Source organism: Elephantulus edwardii, unplaced genomic scaffold (assembly GCF_000299155.1).
Source record: "Elephantulus edwardii isolate Elephantulus edwardi_28Jun2011 unplaced genomic scaffold, EleEdw1.0 scaffold00061, whole genome shotgun sequence".
NCBI classification, from domain to species: Eukaryota; Metazoa; Chordata; class Mammalia; order Macroscelidea; family Macroscelididae; genus Elephantulus; species Elephantulus edwardii.
In genome coordinates this window covers 7,095,040-7,110,715 of record NW_006399811.1, presented here as the reverse complement: position 1 = coordinate 7,110,715, position 15,676 = coordinate 7,095,040, and the positions used below count along the sequence as shown (strand labels likewise).

The 15,676-nt window shown below is 36.4% G+C and overlaps 1 protein-coding gene across 2 annotated transcripts in view; it reads right to left on the bottom strand.

The window, feature by feature from the left end:
• RASAL2 (RAS protein activator like 2) overlaps nucleotides 1-15,676 on the bottom strand; it is a 460,670-nt gene that overhangs the window by 119,431 nt on the left and 325,563 nt on the right. For both annotated transcript variants that reach the window (XM_006887716.1, XM_006887717.1), the window contains exon 4: nucleotides 9,787-9,893. In XM_006887716.1, the coding sequence (XP_006887778.1) occupies nucleotides 9,787-9,893 (107 nt within the window). The remainder of the gene's footprint in view (nucleotides 1-9,786; nucleotides 9,894-15,676) is intronic.

Genomic DNA, 15,676 nt, shown 5'->3' with positions numbered 1-15,676 from the left:
ATATATGTATATATAGTTTTTGTTGTTGTTAGGTGCTAAGTTGTAGACGACTCATAGCAACCCTATGAATGAAAGACCTGAGCACTGTTCACAGAGTTTCTGGAGGCAAACCATTTCAGAAGTGGATGCCACTCCTGCTCCCAAGCTTGTTTTAATTGGGGAGCTCCACCAAACACTGTCCCCCATGGGTAACCATTATAACATTTGGCACAGCAGTGTCATAGTGTTTAGCATCACAGCAACCATGAGTTACCTCTGTACAGCAATGCACAGACCAGTGCTATACCACTTAGAAGAATGCTTGACAAAAAACAATTTAAACAAGGCCTGAGGCCCCAATGGGTTTTTAAATAGGAGGTCTTATCACATTGCCGCACTTCCCTTAGCAAATCAACATTTCACCCTATTGCTCACCAGTCCCAGCCAACAGCTTCTGTAGAACAAGCTCCTATTTATCTATCTATCGATCTACCTATCTACCTACCTACCTACCTACCTACCTATATCTATCTCATATATATATCTAGCAATCTATTATATAATACTTTCTTAGGTAAACTTTCTTAAGGATGCTTTGGGCATAATATGAAATGATCCAGGAAACATTAAAAGAAGATGGAAGTAGTATACAGAGTCACTGTACCAAAAGAACTGGCTGACACAGAAGAATTTCACGAAATAACATATGGTCAAGAGTCTGTGATGATGAAGAAAGAAGTTCAAGCTGCTCTGAAGAATTGGCAAAAATGAAAGCCAAGGAATTGACAGCACACCAACAGAAATATTTCAACCAAAAAACAATGCCCTGGATGTGCTCACCAAATTGTGCCAAGAAATTTGGAGGACAACCACCACCTGGCCAACGGACTGGAAGAGATCCATATTTGTTCCCATTCCAAAGAAAGGTGACTTGACAGAGTTTGGGAATTATCCAATAATATCATTAATACCACATGCAAGCAAGATTCTGCTTAAAATTACCCAAAAATGACTGGAACAGCACAAAAACAGAGAACTGCCAGATATGCAGGCTGAGTTTAGAAGTAGCTGTGGTACTAGGGATATTATGGCTAATGTTAGATAGATCTTGGCTGAAAGCAAAGAGTACCAGAGAAATGTCTATCTGTGTTTCATTGCCTATGCAAAGGCATTTGACTGTGTGGATCACAGTAAACTGTGGCTAACTCAGAGAAGAATGGGGATCTCAGAACACTTGATTGTGCTTATGTGAAACCTATTCTCCAACTAGGAGGTAGTTGTCAGAACAGAGAAAGGAAGCACTGCATGGTTCAAAATTGGAAGGGGTGTATACCAGGGATGTGTCCTCTCCCATAACTTTTCAATCTCTATGTGGAACAGATCATCGGAAGGCTGCGCTCTATGAGGAGGAGTTTGGCATCAAGATTGGAGGAAGACTCATCAACAATCTGAATTACGCAGGTGACACAACCCTGCTTGCTGAACCTGAGGAGGACCTGAAGTGCTTGCTGCATAAGATCAAGTACTACAGCTTTCAATATGGATCGAAGCGTAACATCAAGGAAAAAAAGATTCTCCCCACTAGGCCAATTGGCAGCATCAGGGTAGATGGGGAAGAGATTGTTAACAGCTTTCGTTTGCTTGGCTCCACAATCAACACTCTTGGTAGCAGCAGCCAGGAAATTAAAAGATGAATTGCACTAGGAATGTCTGCTGTCAGGGATTTCTCCAGAGTACTGAAGAGCAATGATGTCAATTTGGAGGCTAAGATGCACCTGATCCAAGCCATAGTCTTCGCAATTACTTGCTATGCATCAGAAAGCTGGACAACGACTAGCAATGATAGAGGGAGAATTGATGCCTTTGAGCAAAACATACTTCTAGGAATTCTTATTGACTGAGGACAACTTCCATTGTTCTGTGATTCATCTAGGTTTAGAGACTTGACAGTTTTCCTTGCCAAGACAGCTTCCTTCTCCTTTAGGCACTTGTCTGTCAATATCTTTTCTCCTCAAGAAGGTATATCTAAACAGAGATATGTTCTTCTGCTCCAAGACTTGTAACTCCATTATTTTACTTTCTCTCTATATATGTAATTTTAAATTATACTCATCCAGATTATATATGGAAGGTATTGTTAATATTTGATATCTTCAGGTTATAATTTTTCTTTTCTCACATCTCTATTATATACTCTTTTACCTCTGGTAATACCATTTTATATGTACATAATAATATATATTCATATGCTATGTTATAGATTGAAATTCTTCATTAAAAAGACTATCACTGAAGTGTGATTCATCATATACTTTAACTCTATGTAGCTGGTCACTGAGAAAAGGGACTATAATGTTTCTAAAGTAGTAGAGGGAAGAACTTAAAGACAAGTGCCCAGACATACTGTACTAACAAGAAAAAAAAAGGCACTTCATTTGCTATGAATGAAATGTCACTATTTTACTACTAAGACTGAGATTCTTGGGCTGGAAAGAGATAACTGTGCCACAAAAGTACAAGTATTTAATAAATTTAGACTGACCACCTGCATTGATAAAATACTTAGAAAGGCAACTAATGTACAATGCAACAATTTATTTATGAGTTAAGAGCAACCACTAAGAACAAATCTCTTAGTAGTTCCTTAGGTTAGACCTGAAGTCACAAAAACAAGCACTGAGATCCACAAACAGGACCCTGACCATGATGCTTTCCACTGTTTTACCTATCACTTGGAGAAATGGTTCTCTATCTTAGATGCATATTAGAACGAAGTAGGCGACTTTAAAAAAAAATTCAGATGAATGGGCAGCAGTACAGAGGATCTGATTGAACTGGTCTGAGGTGAGGTCCAAATACTATTTCCCCTCCAAGTTCCTAAGTTGTTTTCACATACTGTCAGGATATTCTGGTGGTGCAGCCTGTAGTTGTGCTGTTGACCCAAAGGCCATGCCTCTCTGGAAGTTTGAATCCACTAGTAGGCCCACAACAAAAGATGCACAATTTCCTCCCATATAATTTATAGCTTCAGAAATCTACTAGAGGGTCCTACTCCATAGCAATGACCAACTGACTGACTATTAGATTTGAGAACCACCAATCTGAACAATGAACCCTTTCTCATCTTTAGTAAGTGGGCATTAAAGTCTCTGTCTCTTTTTTTAGCTTAAAATAATAATTCTCTAGGATTTCATTAACTGAGGATTCTATTCAAAACAGAGACCAATGTCATCTGAGCTTGGTAGCACTATGGTTAAGAAAGGATATAAAATATCGTTTGATACAGGGCTTTTGCTTACTCTGCATTTTATTCTTCCATAGCTTTACCTTCTTCTAGTAAGTGCAAAGGTTTCATCTTCTGACCATCTTTTGCATCTAGAATATCTGACTGGGAATATTCAGATGCCACAATGACAAGAACACAAGGAACCATACCACAGAGATATTTAACAACTGCCTTAGTTCAACTATGCTTTCTGGTTGTCTTGGCATATATTTTAGTGCCTGAATTCTTTCACAGCCAAGCTCAAATCTAATACAAACGAAGCAGCTGCAACTGCATTGTGTTATATTCAAATGGCAGGCCAACTCAGACCATTGTGTTATTGAAATGAGATCTCTAAGCCGAGCACCTGGCCCGGAACACAGCAGTTTTTGCTAAGCCAAAGCCAAACTGATGGCATCATGTAAGCAGAAGTGATGCAAAATTCATAAATATCAATAGTCACTTTATACATAAAGCATTAAAGGAAGAAGCCTGTTCCAATAATAAGCATTGTGAATGAAATATACACAATTACAAGATATGATTATTTTCTCTTTTTAAGCTAAACCAAAATACTTGGAATCTTTTTATCAGTTTAGTCAATATTCTATTTAACCACTTCTATAACAGCAATTAAATGTAGTTTTAAAAATATGTTACACATACAATAGATGTTTTACTTAAAGGAAAGCCCAGACTCGACAAAGGAAAACAGTTAAACAGGATGATTTTTTTTTTAAAATGTAATGTTTTAAAGAGGCAAAAACTTTTCAAATAATTTTTTTTTAAAAAAAATAACCAGTCACAATACAGATCTACTCCCCCCACCCCCATTGTTAACTTAAAAATATACATAACACTTAAAGGACTCAAAGAAATAGACACTGAAGTAAGTGAAATAAAAAAACCTCAAGAGTTTCCAATATATGGAGACACAGTATATAGTATATACATTAAAAACCATAGCTCTAAAAAAAAAATATAAATTAAAACCTGTATTTATAGAGGGGAAAAAATTGAATGATAATTGGATTAGGGATAAATCACTGGTACACTGTGTGTTTGGGATAAATCACTAGGACACTGAGTTATCCCAAATGCATGAAGCAGTTATTGAATGCTTTGGTGTTACATTTGATTGGAGATATTATCAATAACACCAAGAGAATAAACATACACTCTTGGTCCTTCGATAATTGATGCATATTTTATCCATTCAACAATGATGTGTTGAATTCTTACTATATGCCAGATACCATGTTAGACAAGGGGTTATTAAAAGGTTAGAGTCTGAGTGACACAGATCTACAAGTTAGTGTTAACTACTTGTATTAGGGTATGTGTGAAGAAACTGGATGACAATGGAAGACTCATGTTCACTGTCACAGAGTTGGAACCTATTCATAGCTGCACAATCACTGGATTTCTGAGTGTACAAGAGGAGACAACCCATCTTTCTCCCATGGAGAGGGGAGGAACAACATAATAAAGCATTCTGCGCATCACTAATTTTCCCCCCTATGGCTATAAATATAAAGCAGTATCAATTTCTCTCTCACATACATAGCCATCATGTCAGAACTGACTCAGCTGTCCCTCCACTGGGTTTCCACAACTGCACACTACATGGAAGGAGACTGTTCATCTTTCCCCTGATGAGCCATTGGTGGGTAAGAAGTACTAAAATGGCTCGATTCAGTTAGCAGTACAACTTCCTTAGGACTATGCCACCAGAACTGTGAGTAGATTTACTCACTCCTAAAACCAAGGCCTTGTATTTATCTATAGGTTCAGTGCCCCACATACTTCTATTTCCTCCGTTATTTTCTAAGTGAATTAACTTTGCTGTCTATTACCTGTATAAAGATGGCTGACCATGTTTGGAATATATACAGGAAGCTCCTGTTATAGGAACAGATTGCTGGTCTTTCTCCAGCAGAGCACCTGGTGGGTTTAAACCACTAACCTTTTGGTTGGCAGGCCAACATTTAGCTTACAGAGCTAGTAGGGCCCTTGTACCACCATGAATCAGGATTGGGATAGCAAAAGGAAAAAAGGAGTCACTTGTGGAAAGGGCCAAGTAATTTATCAATACTTTTTTATATTTTTGCAGTTAGTGTAGCTTTTGAGAAAAAGGCAACTATTGTAATAAACACATCTCTATTTTTTGGCAGCCAGCAAAATTTAGTTAAAGGTTGATAAACAAACTCATTCAATCTTGCTCCAATTTATCTTTCCAGCTCCCTCTCTTAAATTTTTGCCTAGACCCTTTTTATTCCTACCTCATTCAATCTTTTTATAGTCTCTGAAACCATCAGTCACCTTTTTATGTGTGTCTTTCCAAAATGCTAATCCTTCAGTCAGAATATTCTTCACCTTCAATTTTTATTCAGCCTTTGAAACTCAACTCAAATATTGGTTGCTTGGAAAAGCCTTACCTTACACAGCACATCATTAACCTGTATCACAACACTTAGAGTATCTTTATGAATCTGACTGTTCTGTTTTATCCTACTATACCGTAATTTCTCTGGTAATGGCAAATTCTATTGTTTTCATTGCTGTTTTCCCCATACCAATAACAGTACCCAAAGAGGATCAATAATAGGGGAATCACCAATATTTTCCCAAAATTAAGCATTCATTCAGTGTTGTTGTTGTTGTAATGTGCCATCTAGTCACCTGTGACTCATAGCAACCCTATGTACAGCAGCTCTGAAACCTGCCGTGTCCTGAGCCAGTCTCATTAATTCTGACACACCAACCCCCCATTGCCCCAGTCACTGTACTGATCCATTTTATCCAGGGTCTTCCTCTCCTGCGTTGTCCCTCCACCCTTCCAAGCATGATGTCTTTCTCCAAGGATTGGTCTCTCCTGGTCATATGCCCAAAATATGTGAGACAGAGCTTCAAAATCCTAGTCTCCAAGGAGAAACGTGGTTTAACCCTCTCCAAGATAGACCTATTTGTTTTATTGGCAGTCCATGTTATGCTCAAGAATTTTCTTCAGGACCACAATTCAAAGGCATTGACTCGTCTTCTGTCATTCTTAGTCACTGTCCAGCTCTCTGATAAACAGTAAGTAATTGCAAAGACCATGGACTTAGATCAGGCACACCTCTGTCTCTAGACTAACATTGCTGCTTTTCAGTATGCTGAAGCGGTACCAGACAGCAGATTTCCCCAGTGCTTCCTGACTGGTGATGCCAAGAGTGTTGACTGCGGAGCTGAGCAAGCTGAAATTGTTAACAACTTCAATCTCTACTCCATTTATCATGGTACTACTGTCAATTAGCCCAGTGGTGAGAATCTTTGCCTTCTTGATGCTGAGTTTTAATCCATATTGAAGACTACCGTCCTTGACCTTGTCACTGTTAATAATGTCAGTCAGGGATTGCTAAATCTATTTCAACTGTTCCCAGTGAGTCCGAAATGGAGCAAGGAAGAACAATAAGGGTCTTTCCAGGAGTCCACTGGAAGCTCCTTTTGGGTCCACCTGATGAACAGTGAATGTGCTGCGCATCACAATAATGACACCTGGATTCTGGAACCACTAACACTTGTACTTAAATCTTACTTCTACTGCTTCATAAAGTTAGCATGGAAAGGATCTTCAAGAGACTATGGAGATAACTTAAAGGTAAATTATCTCAAAGTTTGGCTCCTTTTTACACTTTTGATATTTTCAAAAAGTCTGTTTAGAAGTTATTAAGCAAAAATATGTTGTGTGTTTCTGGAAACTAGATAAAATCTATTCATCAATATATACATGATATAAGTGACATTAGTTATTACTATTATTCTGTAATTTTTAAAAACTATACTTACAGAGACATCAAAGTACCGCAGTGTCCCATTTAGCCAGAAAAATTTGACTTCTCTTAAAAAATAGAAACTGTTTGGGATGGTTATGTGCCATTGAGTAAACGGTAATTGAATGGTTATTCAGTTTTATTAAGACATGAAGGACTTCACGAGGCACATTGTGGCCTAGGGGTAAGGAGTTGCACTGCTAATCTGAAGGCACATGGATTGAATCTACCAGGCGCTCTGTGGGAGGAAGAAGGTCAATCTCTTTTCATGTGATTAACTCCATCTGAAAACCCACTGGAGGGTCAGATATGGGTCAGTTTCTATTCCATGGTACATACAACAACAACAACAACAACAACAACAACAAAAATAAACATATAACACGTAGAATTACAAAATCTCCCTTCTACATAACAACAACTGCAACAGATGTCAATATCTTTCTGTTTAAAAAAATGGCTGTATAATTGGAAACTGTGGGGAGTTATTTTAAAAAAGAAAATTTTTTATTTTTACTAGTTTAATATAGTTTTTAAAAAGGTGTATTTGCAACAGAAAAAAAAAAAAAGAGAGAGAAAGCAATGAAAGAAAACAGAAAAGGAAAGCCAAAGAATCATAAAAACTAATCTGAATCCCTTTAGGATAAAAGCAGGTGGCATCATATTTATCAACAGCTCTTAAGGGTAACATTGTGTATAAGATGATGTTTAGTACAGCAACTGACAATGTTAATAATAAAACGGAGTCATCATGAAAATGTGAAATTATATTCACTGTGCTATTTTTTTAAAAAGTGAGGCTATATAATACTGCGAGATTCATTTAGAATATTTAAAATTTGAAAAGATGTGATATTTACAAAACTCTAGAAGAATCTAGTTGTGAAGTACTCAATTCCTTGATGGTTACTTTCCAGATAATCATCTAGGCAAGAGTCTATGATGCCTAAGATCTAGGGAGGTAAGAGCACTGGCTTTGTGATGACTGCCATTCGCTCTTTCCCTCATTATTTCTACCAGTGTTCTGGCTGGGGCTGTCAGAAGACTAATAACTGATTAAGTGGGTTGTGAGCTAATCTTCAAGAGTATGAATGAATCATTGGTTTACTACTTATACTAAAAACAATAATTGGTCTCCTTAGTAAGATAAGGCTTTATTTAAATAAAAATTGCAGTTCCTCACTAATACAAAATTTTAAAGCCCAGTAATCAACTTTGTACGTCATGGTAAGAAGTATTTCAAGTTTACTATATTTCAGAGGGAGGGATAGTCTTAGTAAACTTGAACAATTAAAAAATGAATAAATCCTCACTGTTATAGTATGATATGAAATATAAAATACAAGTCACTCTTCACCATACTGTTGTTATTATTATATTTATCTCTGCTTCACCAGGAACACAAAAAGTGAAAAAAGAAAAAAAAAACAAAAAACAACCCAACATGGTTTTTTTAGTCAAGAAATGACTGAAAATACGTAGTTATGTCTATGAAAGATATTCAGTGCAAAAAACCTAAATATGATAGTTTTAAGTTTCCACCTTAATTTGGTTAGAATATGAACCTTATACTTGCTTATGATCTTTAAAAACAAGAAAATTTATTAAAATGGGAAAGGTGTCACCTTTACAGATAATCCCCTAAAACACAGTGACAGAAAATCTTGCTCCTTAGGATTAATTAAAAAGAAACTCATTCTGTGTTAATTTACAATTAATATCAGCTTATGTCACAAAGTATCAGTATCAATTCCACTCAAAAGACTGTAATAATTTAAAAAATAAGTCAATGTAATAGACATCAAACATTATTAGGTGACTTCACTGATTTAAAAAACTTTTTTACAAAAAAAGAAACTTTTATAAAAAATATTAGAATGGATTTCAGGTGTACTTTGAATGGTTACTAACTCTAAGGAAAGAGTTATGACAAGTTTATACTTTTATAATTTTAATAAAATGTTATGACAAAAAAAGGTTTTTTTTGCCAAATAAAACAAAGTAAGTAATACAATGATTTAAATATGGGTATTCTGTTACATCAAAAAAGATCCAAGCCAGGCCTTTAGGTCTCTAGTTGGTGGAACTGATCATACACAGCCTTTTCTTCTCAGCCTTCTTCAGTATTTAATACAAATTCTAAGAACTAGCGGGTCACTTTAGGGAGTTACCTTCTTTCAGAACATTTCTTAAGCATTTAGATATTTATTTAAAAAATGGCTTAAACCAAATATTGGCTAGGTCTCAGGATGAAAACTTATGATTGTTTAATCCTTGATGATCTGGTCTGTACGAAAGTGCCATTATTCTCACTATGCTTTACTCTGGAATATCACAAAACAGAAAATAAAATTCACCTCTTTAAGAATTTCAATCAATTTCTTTCCAAAGCTTTGATAGGAATTAGCTAGTAACCTGGTAAAAAACATCCTGAAAAGATTTGCACACTTCTTCTTCAAAGAGTTTCACCTGAACATATTTAGTTATATATTTTAGAAATATTTCACAAGTAAAGATGGTTTCTCTAAAACTTTGTGATATTCTACTGAAGGCAGTGGGTAGTACCCAGTACCATGGTTAAGCTACGCAAGTTGATGACTACATCATTTAACTGCACCATTAAAAGTTCTTAACAAGTAGAAACTTCTGTTTTCTTAGAAGTTTGTTTTTAACTTCAAGAAGAAAGGATAAAAGTAAAATATTCACCAGCAAGAGAAGATAAACACTTACTGGTACTTTGAATGGTGAGGTATTTGCAGTGTCCATGGAGCTGGGTTTCTCTGATGTACTAGTCCCTGAGATACTCCGTCTGCGAGGGGACCTTTCTGCAGGCACCTCTGGAAAAGACCAAAGAGAAAGAAATATTATTCAGAACTCAACATTTAGAATCTTTTGCTAAACTTTAGTTACTCATTTTTTGTCCACAAAAGTAAGTTTGCTTAGAAGATGGAGTGCATTTGACTTTCATAGGATTTGTCTCTTTTTTCTCTGTACTATTTCCAAATACCAAGATTCCAAGGAGATTGGATCACAGATGAGAATGTTTTAATGTGACAGCTTTTCTCTTTACCCATGCAAACATTAAAAAACCATTTTCTCTGAGCTTTTCTTGCTATCCACAAGTTAATTTTCTATTTGTACTTCACAGTGTATGAATGCACTTCTCTCTTTGTCAGAAACACAGGAGTTAATAGATTAAAACAAATTTCTGATATTCTTGTGAATAAAATACAGTCTAGTGTTGTACATGATTGGATGGTGTTTGCAAAAAGGTCAAAGTTCAGCTCTGTGCACAGAAGATGATTCACCAGCCTGCAACCAATGGGTCACTGAGAAGACTGAAAGCCGCTGCCAGGATAAAATCACATATATGCCTATGCAGATATAAAAATAGATCAGCTTCTCCTTGGTTCTGGCAATATGACCTTACTAAGATCTTACTCCGGAATCCAGAATCTGTTCAAACTGACCTAGAAGCTTCAAATTTTGCAGAAGAGAGAATCTTCTCCAGTGCAATTACCATATACATTATATTTCATATACATTTTAAGATTTCTTTCGTAGATACACACACACACACACACACACAATTTCTACACATTCACACTTGCACACCGTTGATAGATACATACATATTATACCTTTATCACAACTGCTTCCCATCTCCACTTCAACTGACAGACATACAGGAATCCAGCTTCTCAGACAACATTAGATAATCTCAACATGGACAAGGAAAAAAGAAAACACCACCACATCCTAAAAAAAGTATTCCGTGTTCTCTTCCAGATCTTTAAAAAAAAGGAGTAAACTGTGACTCCGGAGACTGACATTTTGATTCCTGCTGTTCTCCCTTTAAAAGACAGATGCAGTTTAAACTTCCATTTCTGGCCTCCTGGCCCCTGGGATCCGTGCTACTTCCACTTAAGAGAAAGCGTTTTTTCTCTCTCGCTCCCTCCCTCTCTGTGGCTTGCTCTTCCCCCTCCCTTCCTACAGCTTGCAGTGAGAGCAGCGAGAAAGAAACAGGACTGCAGCTATTCAATCAATCCTTCCCACTGCACATCCTCATTAGTTACTTTCAGGCTATTAACAGACGCCCAACCACTGCTCCCCCAGTTACAGAGCATTTCTCTGTATTACATTAATCTGCAACAAGGAAAGAAAATTTACTGAAATTTATATTCTACTAGTGCCAAAAGGACACCATTTTACATAGACCCAGTAATGCACACAAATCAATCCCTCCTATGAAAATTCAATTGGCAGTGCTTATCCTATTACTATCTTTGCATGCTGGAAAGTGATGTGCTTTTTTCTATGACTAATACAGAGTGTCTTCTCTGTGATATCTTGATCAGTAAGACCTAAGCCAAACTGCAACATTCCTAACGACTGAGAGGTTGACAGCAAAGCATCTTATGTGACTGCAGTACAAGAGAGTTTGATGCTACTGTATTTTAAAATTATGGCCAATAACAGTCTCTCAACTCCTAACCACCAGTGGTTAAATGAGCCTTAATGCATAAAGCCATTTTCTGAATTAGACACATATGACTTCTAACACTTTTCTCTTTTTTTAAAAAACAGTCTAATTAGCTCAAATTTGTGGAAATGGCACAAAGCAGTAAATTTAAACAAATCAGCTTGTCAAAGCACACTGAACAACAAGGCCTCAGTCTTCAAAACTATGATTTAACAAAAGTCATTTTTTCCAAGTTAGAAATTACTATTTGGATCATAGGAGAGGTTAGTAAAGAAAAAAGAAAATCTTACTATTTAAGAATCTGATAATTGCTTACCAAAGGTAATTTCTTATAAAATGACACTATTACAGAATAGTTTATTTTAATTTCCAAATAATTGACAGGAAACCAAACTTGGAAGTAAAAAAAAAAAATTCTAGTAGGAAAGAGAAAACAAATAATTTTAGAAAATAAACAGTTTTCCCTTTATTTGCAATGTCTGGTTAAGAACAGAAATCTGAAACGGAATTTGTTCATTTTATTAAAAAAAAAAAACCCAAAAAAAACTTTTCATGAACTCATTAGCAAATACATTTAAATGTTTTTAACTATTTTGAAATTGTCCTTGCAACATGAGAAACCACATTTCAAACTCCAACAAATAGTTGTTATACCTTTTCTCTTTTAGATTCTCTTTCTAGTTAGGTTCAGAAAGAGGACAGTACTCCTGAAATGGGAACAACTGCTACTGAAAGAGGGGAAAGGAAGGAAACCAGATAAGAAAAAATGAACTAATAACAAAGAAGTCTATACTGTATCACTTTCTCTGCTTCCACAAAAATGCAACCTCTGTACAAAGGGGAAAGGACTTGAGCTTCGAAGTTCCTTAGTTCTCAGAAGGACCATGCTACTTCAAAGAAGACAGAAGAATATATACCTGTCCCCTGATCCACACCCCGTATCATCTAGAAATGGGGGAACAATATTACCAAGAGCAGAATCAACAGTCTGCTGGGTTAGTCACAGGCAGGCTTGAATATTAAACAGGACCAGTTCCTTTTAACTTTTAATCTCCAAGCAGCAAGCAAGCTGTACTCTTAAAATAACATTACTACTGAATTAGAAAGAAATCTTTATAGTTCTGATAGGCAGAAATTAGACAGTGAGTTTCCCTACTCTGCTACACACTTTTGAATTATTTTACCTGCTGTAAAATGAATGTTCTTTCAGAATCACAATATTTAATTACAGTCACTACTGAATCTGCTTCATTTATATTGAGACATAATAATATTTTAGCAAATAAAGCTCTAAAACGGCTTCATTCACTTCCTCATCCTCTAGAAATATTTCTTATTTTTAGATTAGAAGACAAATAAGTTATAAAAAGCCCCATTAAGGTTTTTTTCCCCACCATTAAGTTTTAAATTTATCTTTTCATCTCCTTTGCCACTGGGTATGAGCTGAGATGATGTGACAGATGACTTATAATAATGAGAGAGAACCTTTAAGTCAGCTCCACAGAGGATGATGCACTGAACAAAAAGAAAGTCTGAGTGCTTCTCTTAACAGCTCTACCAGGGTTGTATGATTTTGTGTATGTCATTCTAACTTTCCTGTCTTGGTCTTCACCATTTAACAAAATGGGCTATTAAGTCAAACCTGGGGACTACTGTTGATAAGATTAGTAAGTTTATATGCTTTGATACAAAATATTATTTTTGGAGGAAAGGAATTCATTGAATCCAATGTGTGAGAAAGTTAATATTTATTTCCTCAACATATACTCCTTCTTAAATCTCTTGTATCTTGGAAATAGGTATCAATGTGCTTTCTTTGAAAAGCATTGCAAAGAAAGAATCAAATAATTGTAAGCATAAAAACACTTTTAGAGGGAGTTATGCTGGTTCCCCAAGTAGAAGTCAGCATCTGCCTTACACTGCTCATAGTCTAATTTATGAAATGGATGTTAAAACGAAATTTCTTCCTTGGTATCTCATAAGTTAAGGAAAAACAATGTATTTGGGGAAATCTAAGGAGTTTTTAAGTTGAAGATGGAGGCATACGACAGAAATGACTGATTCAGTGGCTATATCCTTAAAAAGTGAAAGCAGGACTTGGATAAACTCTTTGTTTTGATTTTGTAACTGGTATCAGCACATGAAAGGAGTACTGGTGGCACAGCAGTTAAGTGACTGGGTGCTATCAAAAGAGCAATGATTTAAATACCACCTGAGTTAGGAGCTGGGAAATTTACTTTGCCATAAGCTTTGAAAAGATGCTCCTGCTGCATCCTACAGTACAGAAAGAACCAGTCTAAAGTTCTAAAATTTGTCTGGTAGAACAAAATATTTGAGATGAACAGAGAGCCTTCTGAGGTTCATACTCCAAAGATAGCTACGTTTATTTGTAGCCATCTATTAGCTTTTAAAGGAGCCTTCATGGCAGAATGGTAATGTGTTGGGCGGCTTACTGAAAGGTCATCAATTTAAATCCACCAAACACTCTGGGGAAGAAAGAAGGCAATCTCCTCTAGAAAGACATATAGGCTCAGAAAGCCATTGGGGGCATTCTTAAGGAGCTGGACTTGACACAAGCCAGTGAGTTGGGTTTGGTATTAGCACTAGCGTTTAAGGTTATAGTTGAGGGCTAAATAGTCAGAAGCCACTCAAAGCTGAGAGTTTTCAGAGGCAGTTGGTCACACTGGAGGAGACGTCTTTCTCTTTCTCCCACAGAGCAGCTGGTGGATTTGAACCACGTGCCACTGGGTTGGCAGCGCAACTCCTTACCATTAGGTCATCAGAGTTCCCAGGCTTCTAAGGTTAGAGGGGGAAAATGAAATCCAAAATATACTTTAATATAAAATATAATCCCCGATTTATCTAAGTATTCTCGTCAAATGCATGAAAACTGTTTGCTGTTGTCAAGCCTGTTTTTGACTCATGGCACTATGCACAATAGGATCTGACTGTTGCAATCCAGAGTTTTCACATGCTTTTTTTTTTTTTTAGAAGTAGGTCCACAGGCCTTTCTTCCTAGTCATAGTTTCGAAACTTGGCCAAAATCTATTTAGTATCATACAGTATCAGACAGATGAGTGGTGAATGTACTCTGACCAGAAATTGAACCCAATACTTCAGCACGGAAGATGAGAATTCTACCACGGCAACATAGAAAATGAAAATGCCACATACATTCATGAATAATGTTGATATAGCTGAGTTGGAAGTGACCCACAGCTGACCCTCCAGCAGGTTTTCAGAGGCAGTTAACTGCATAAGAGTTTGCCTATTCTTCTCTCATGGTGTTGTTATTGGTGGATTAGAACTGCATGCCTTTGGGATTGCAGCACAGCTTCTTACCACTAGGCCACCAGAGCATGAATAGTGTCACATAATTTGAAAGTAATAAACTCAAAACCAAGTCCACTGCCATCAAATTGATTCTGACTCATAGCAACCTTCTGAGACTGACCCACAGATATTCGAAGTGGGAGTTCTTTAAAGCAGACTGTTGCATAGTGTGAATGGTGAGTTCTAACCATGGACTTTTTGGTTGGAAGCCAAATGCTTTGACTCCTGCACCACAGTAGCTAATGTTTAAGAGCTGGGCTGCTAATGGAAATAAGCAGTTCAAATCCATGAGCTACCCTGTGGGAAGAAGATGAGGTGGCTTGCTTCTGTAATGATTTACAGCTTTGGAAAATTTAAGGGGCATTTTTTTACTCTGTCCTCAGTCGTCATGAATTGAAATTGACTTGAAGGGCTTTATTTTTGCTTTTTGATCGAATTGATTCCACATTCAAGGACCTGTTAGAGTGAAATTATCATATTCCCAAAAGGTGTGTATATAAATAAGGGTTTTTGGTGAAATAGTTTAATAAAAGTTCTACATTTTTGTCTAAAAAATTAAGAAACATCTAAATATTGAAATTTTACATTAATATTAAAATTGTATACTTTTCAAAAAGCTGAACACTGAAATTCCATATGACCCAGCTATTCCACTGCTTGGAATATACCCTGAGAGAGAATAAGAACTGAGGCACAAATGGAGACTTGTATACCAATGTTCATAGCAGCATTATTCACTATCACAGGAACATGGAAGCTGCCTAAACGTCCAACCACAATCGGCTGGATTGAGAAATTATGGTA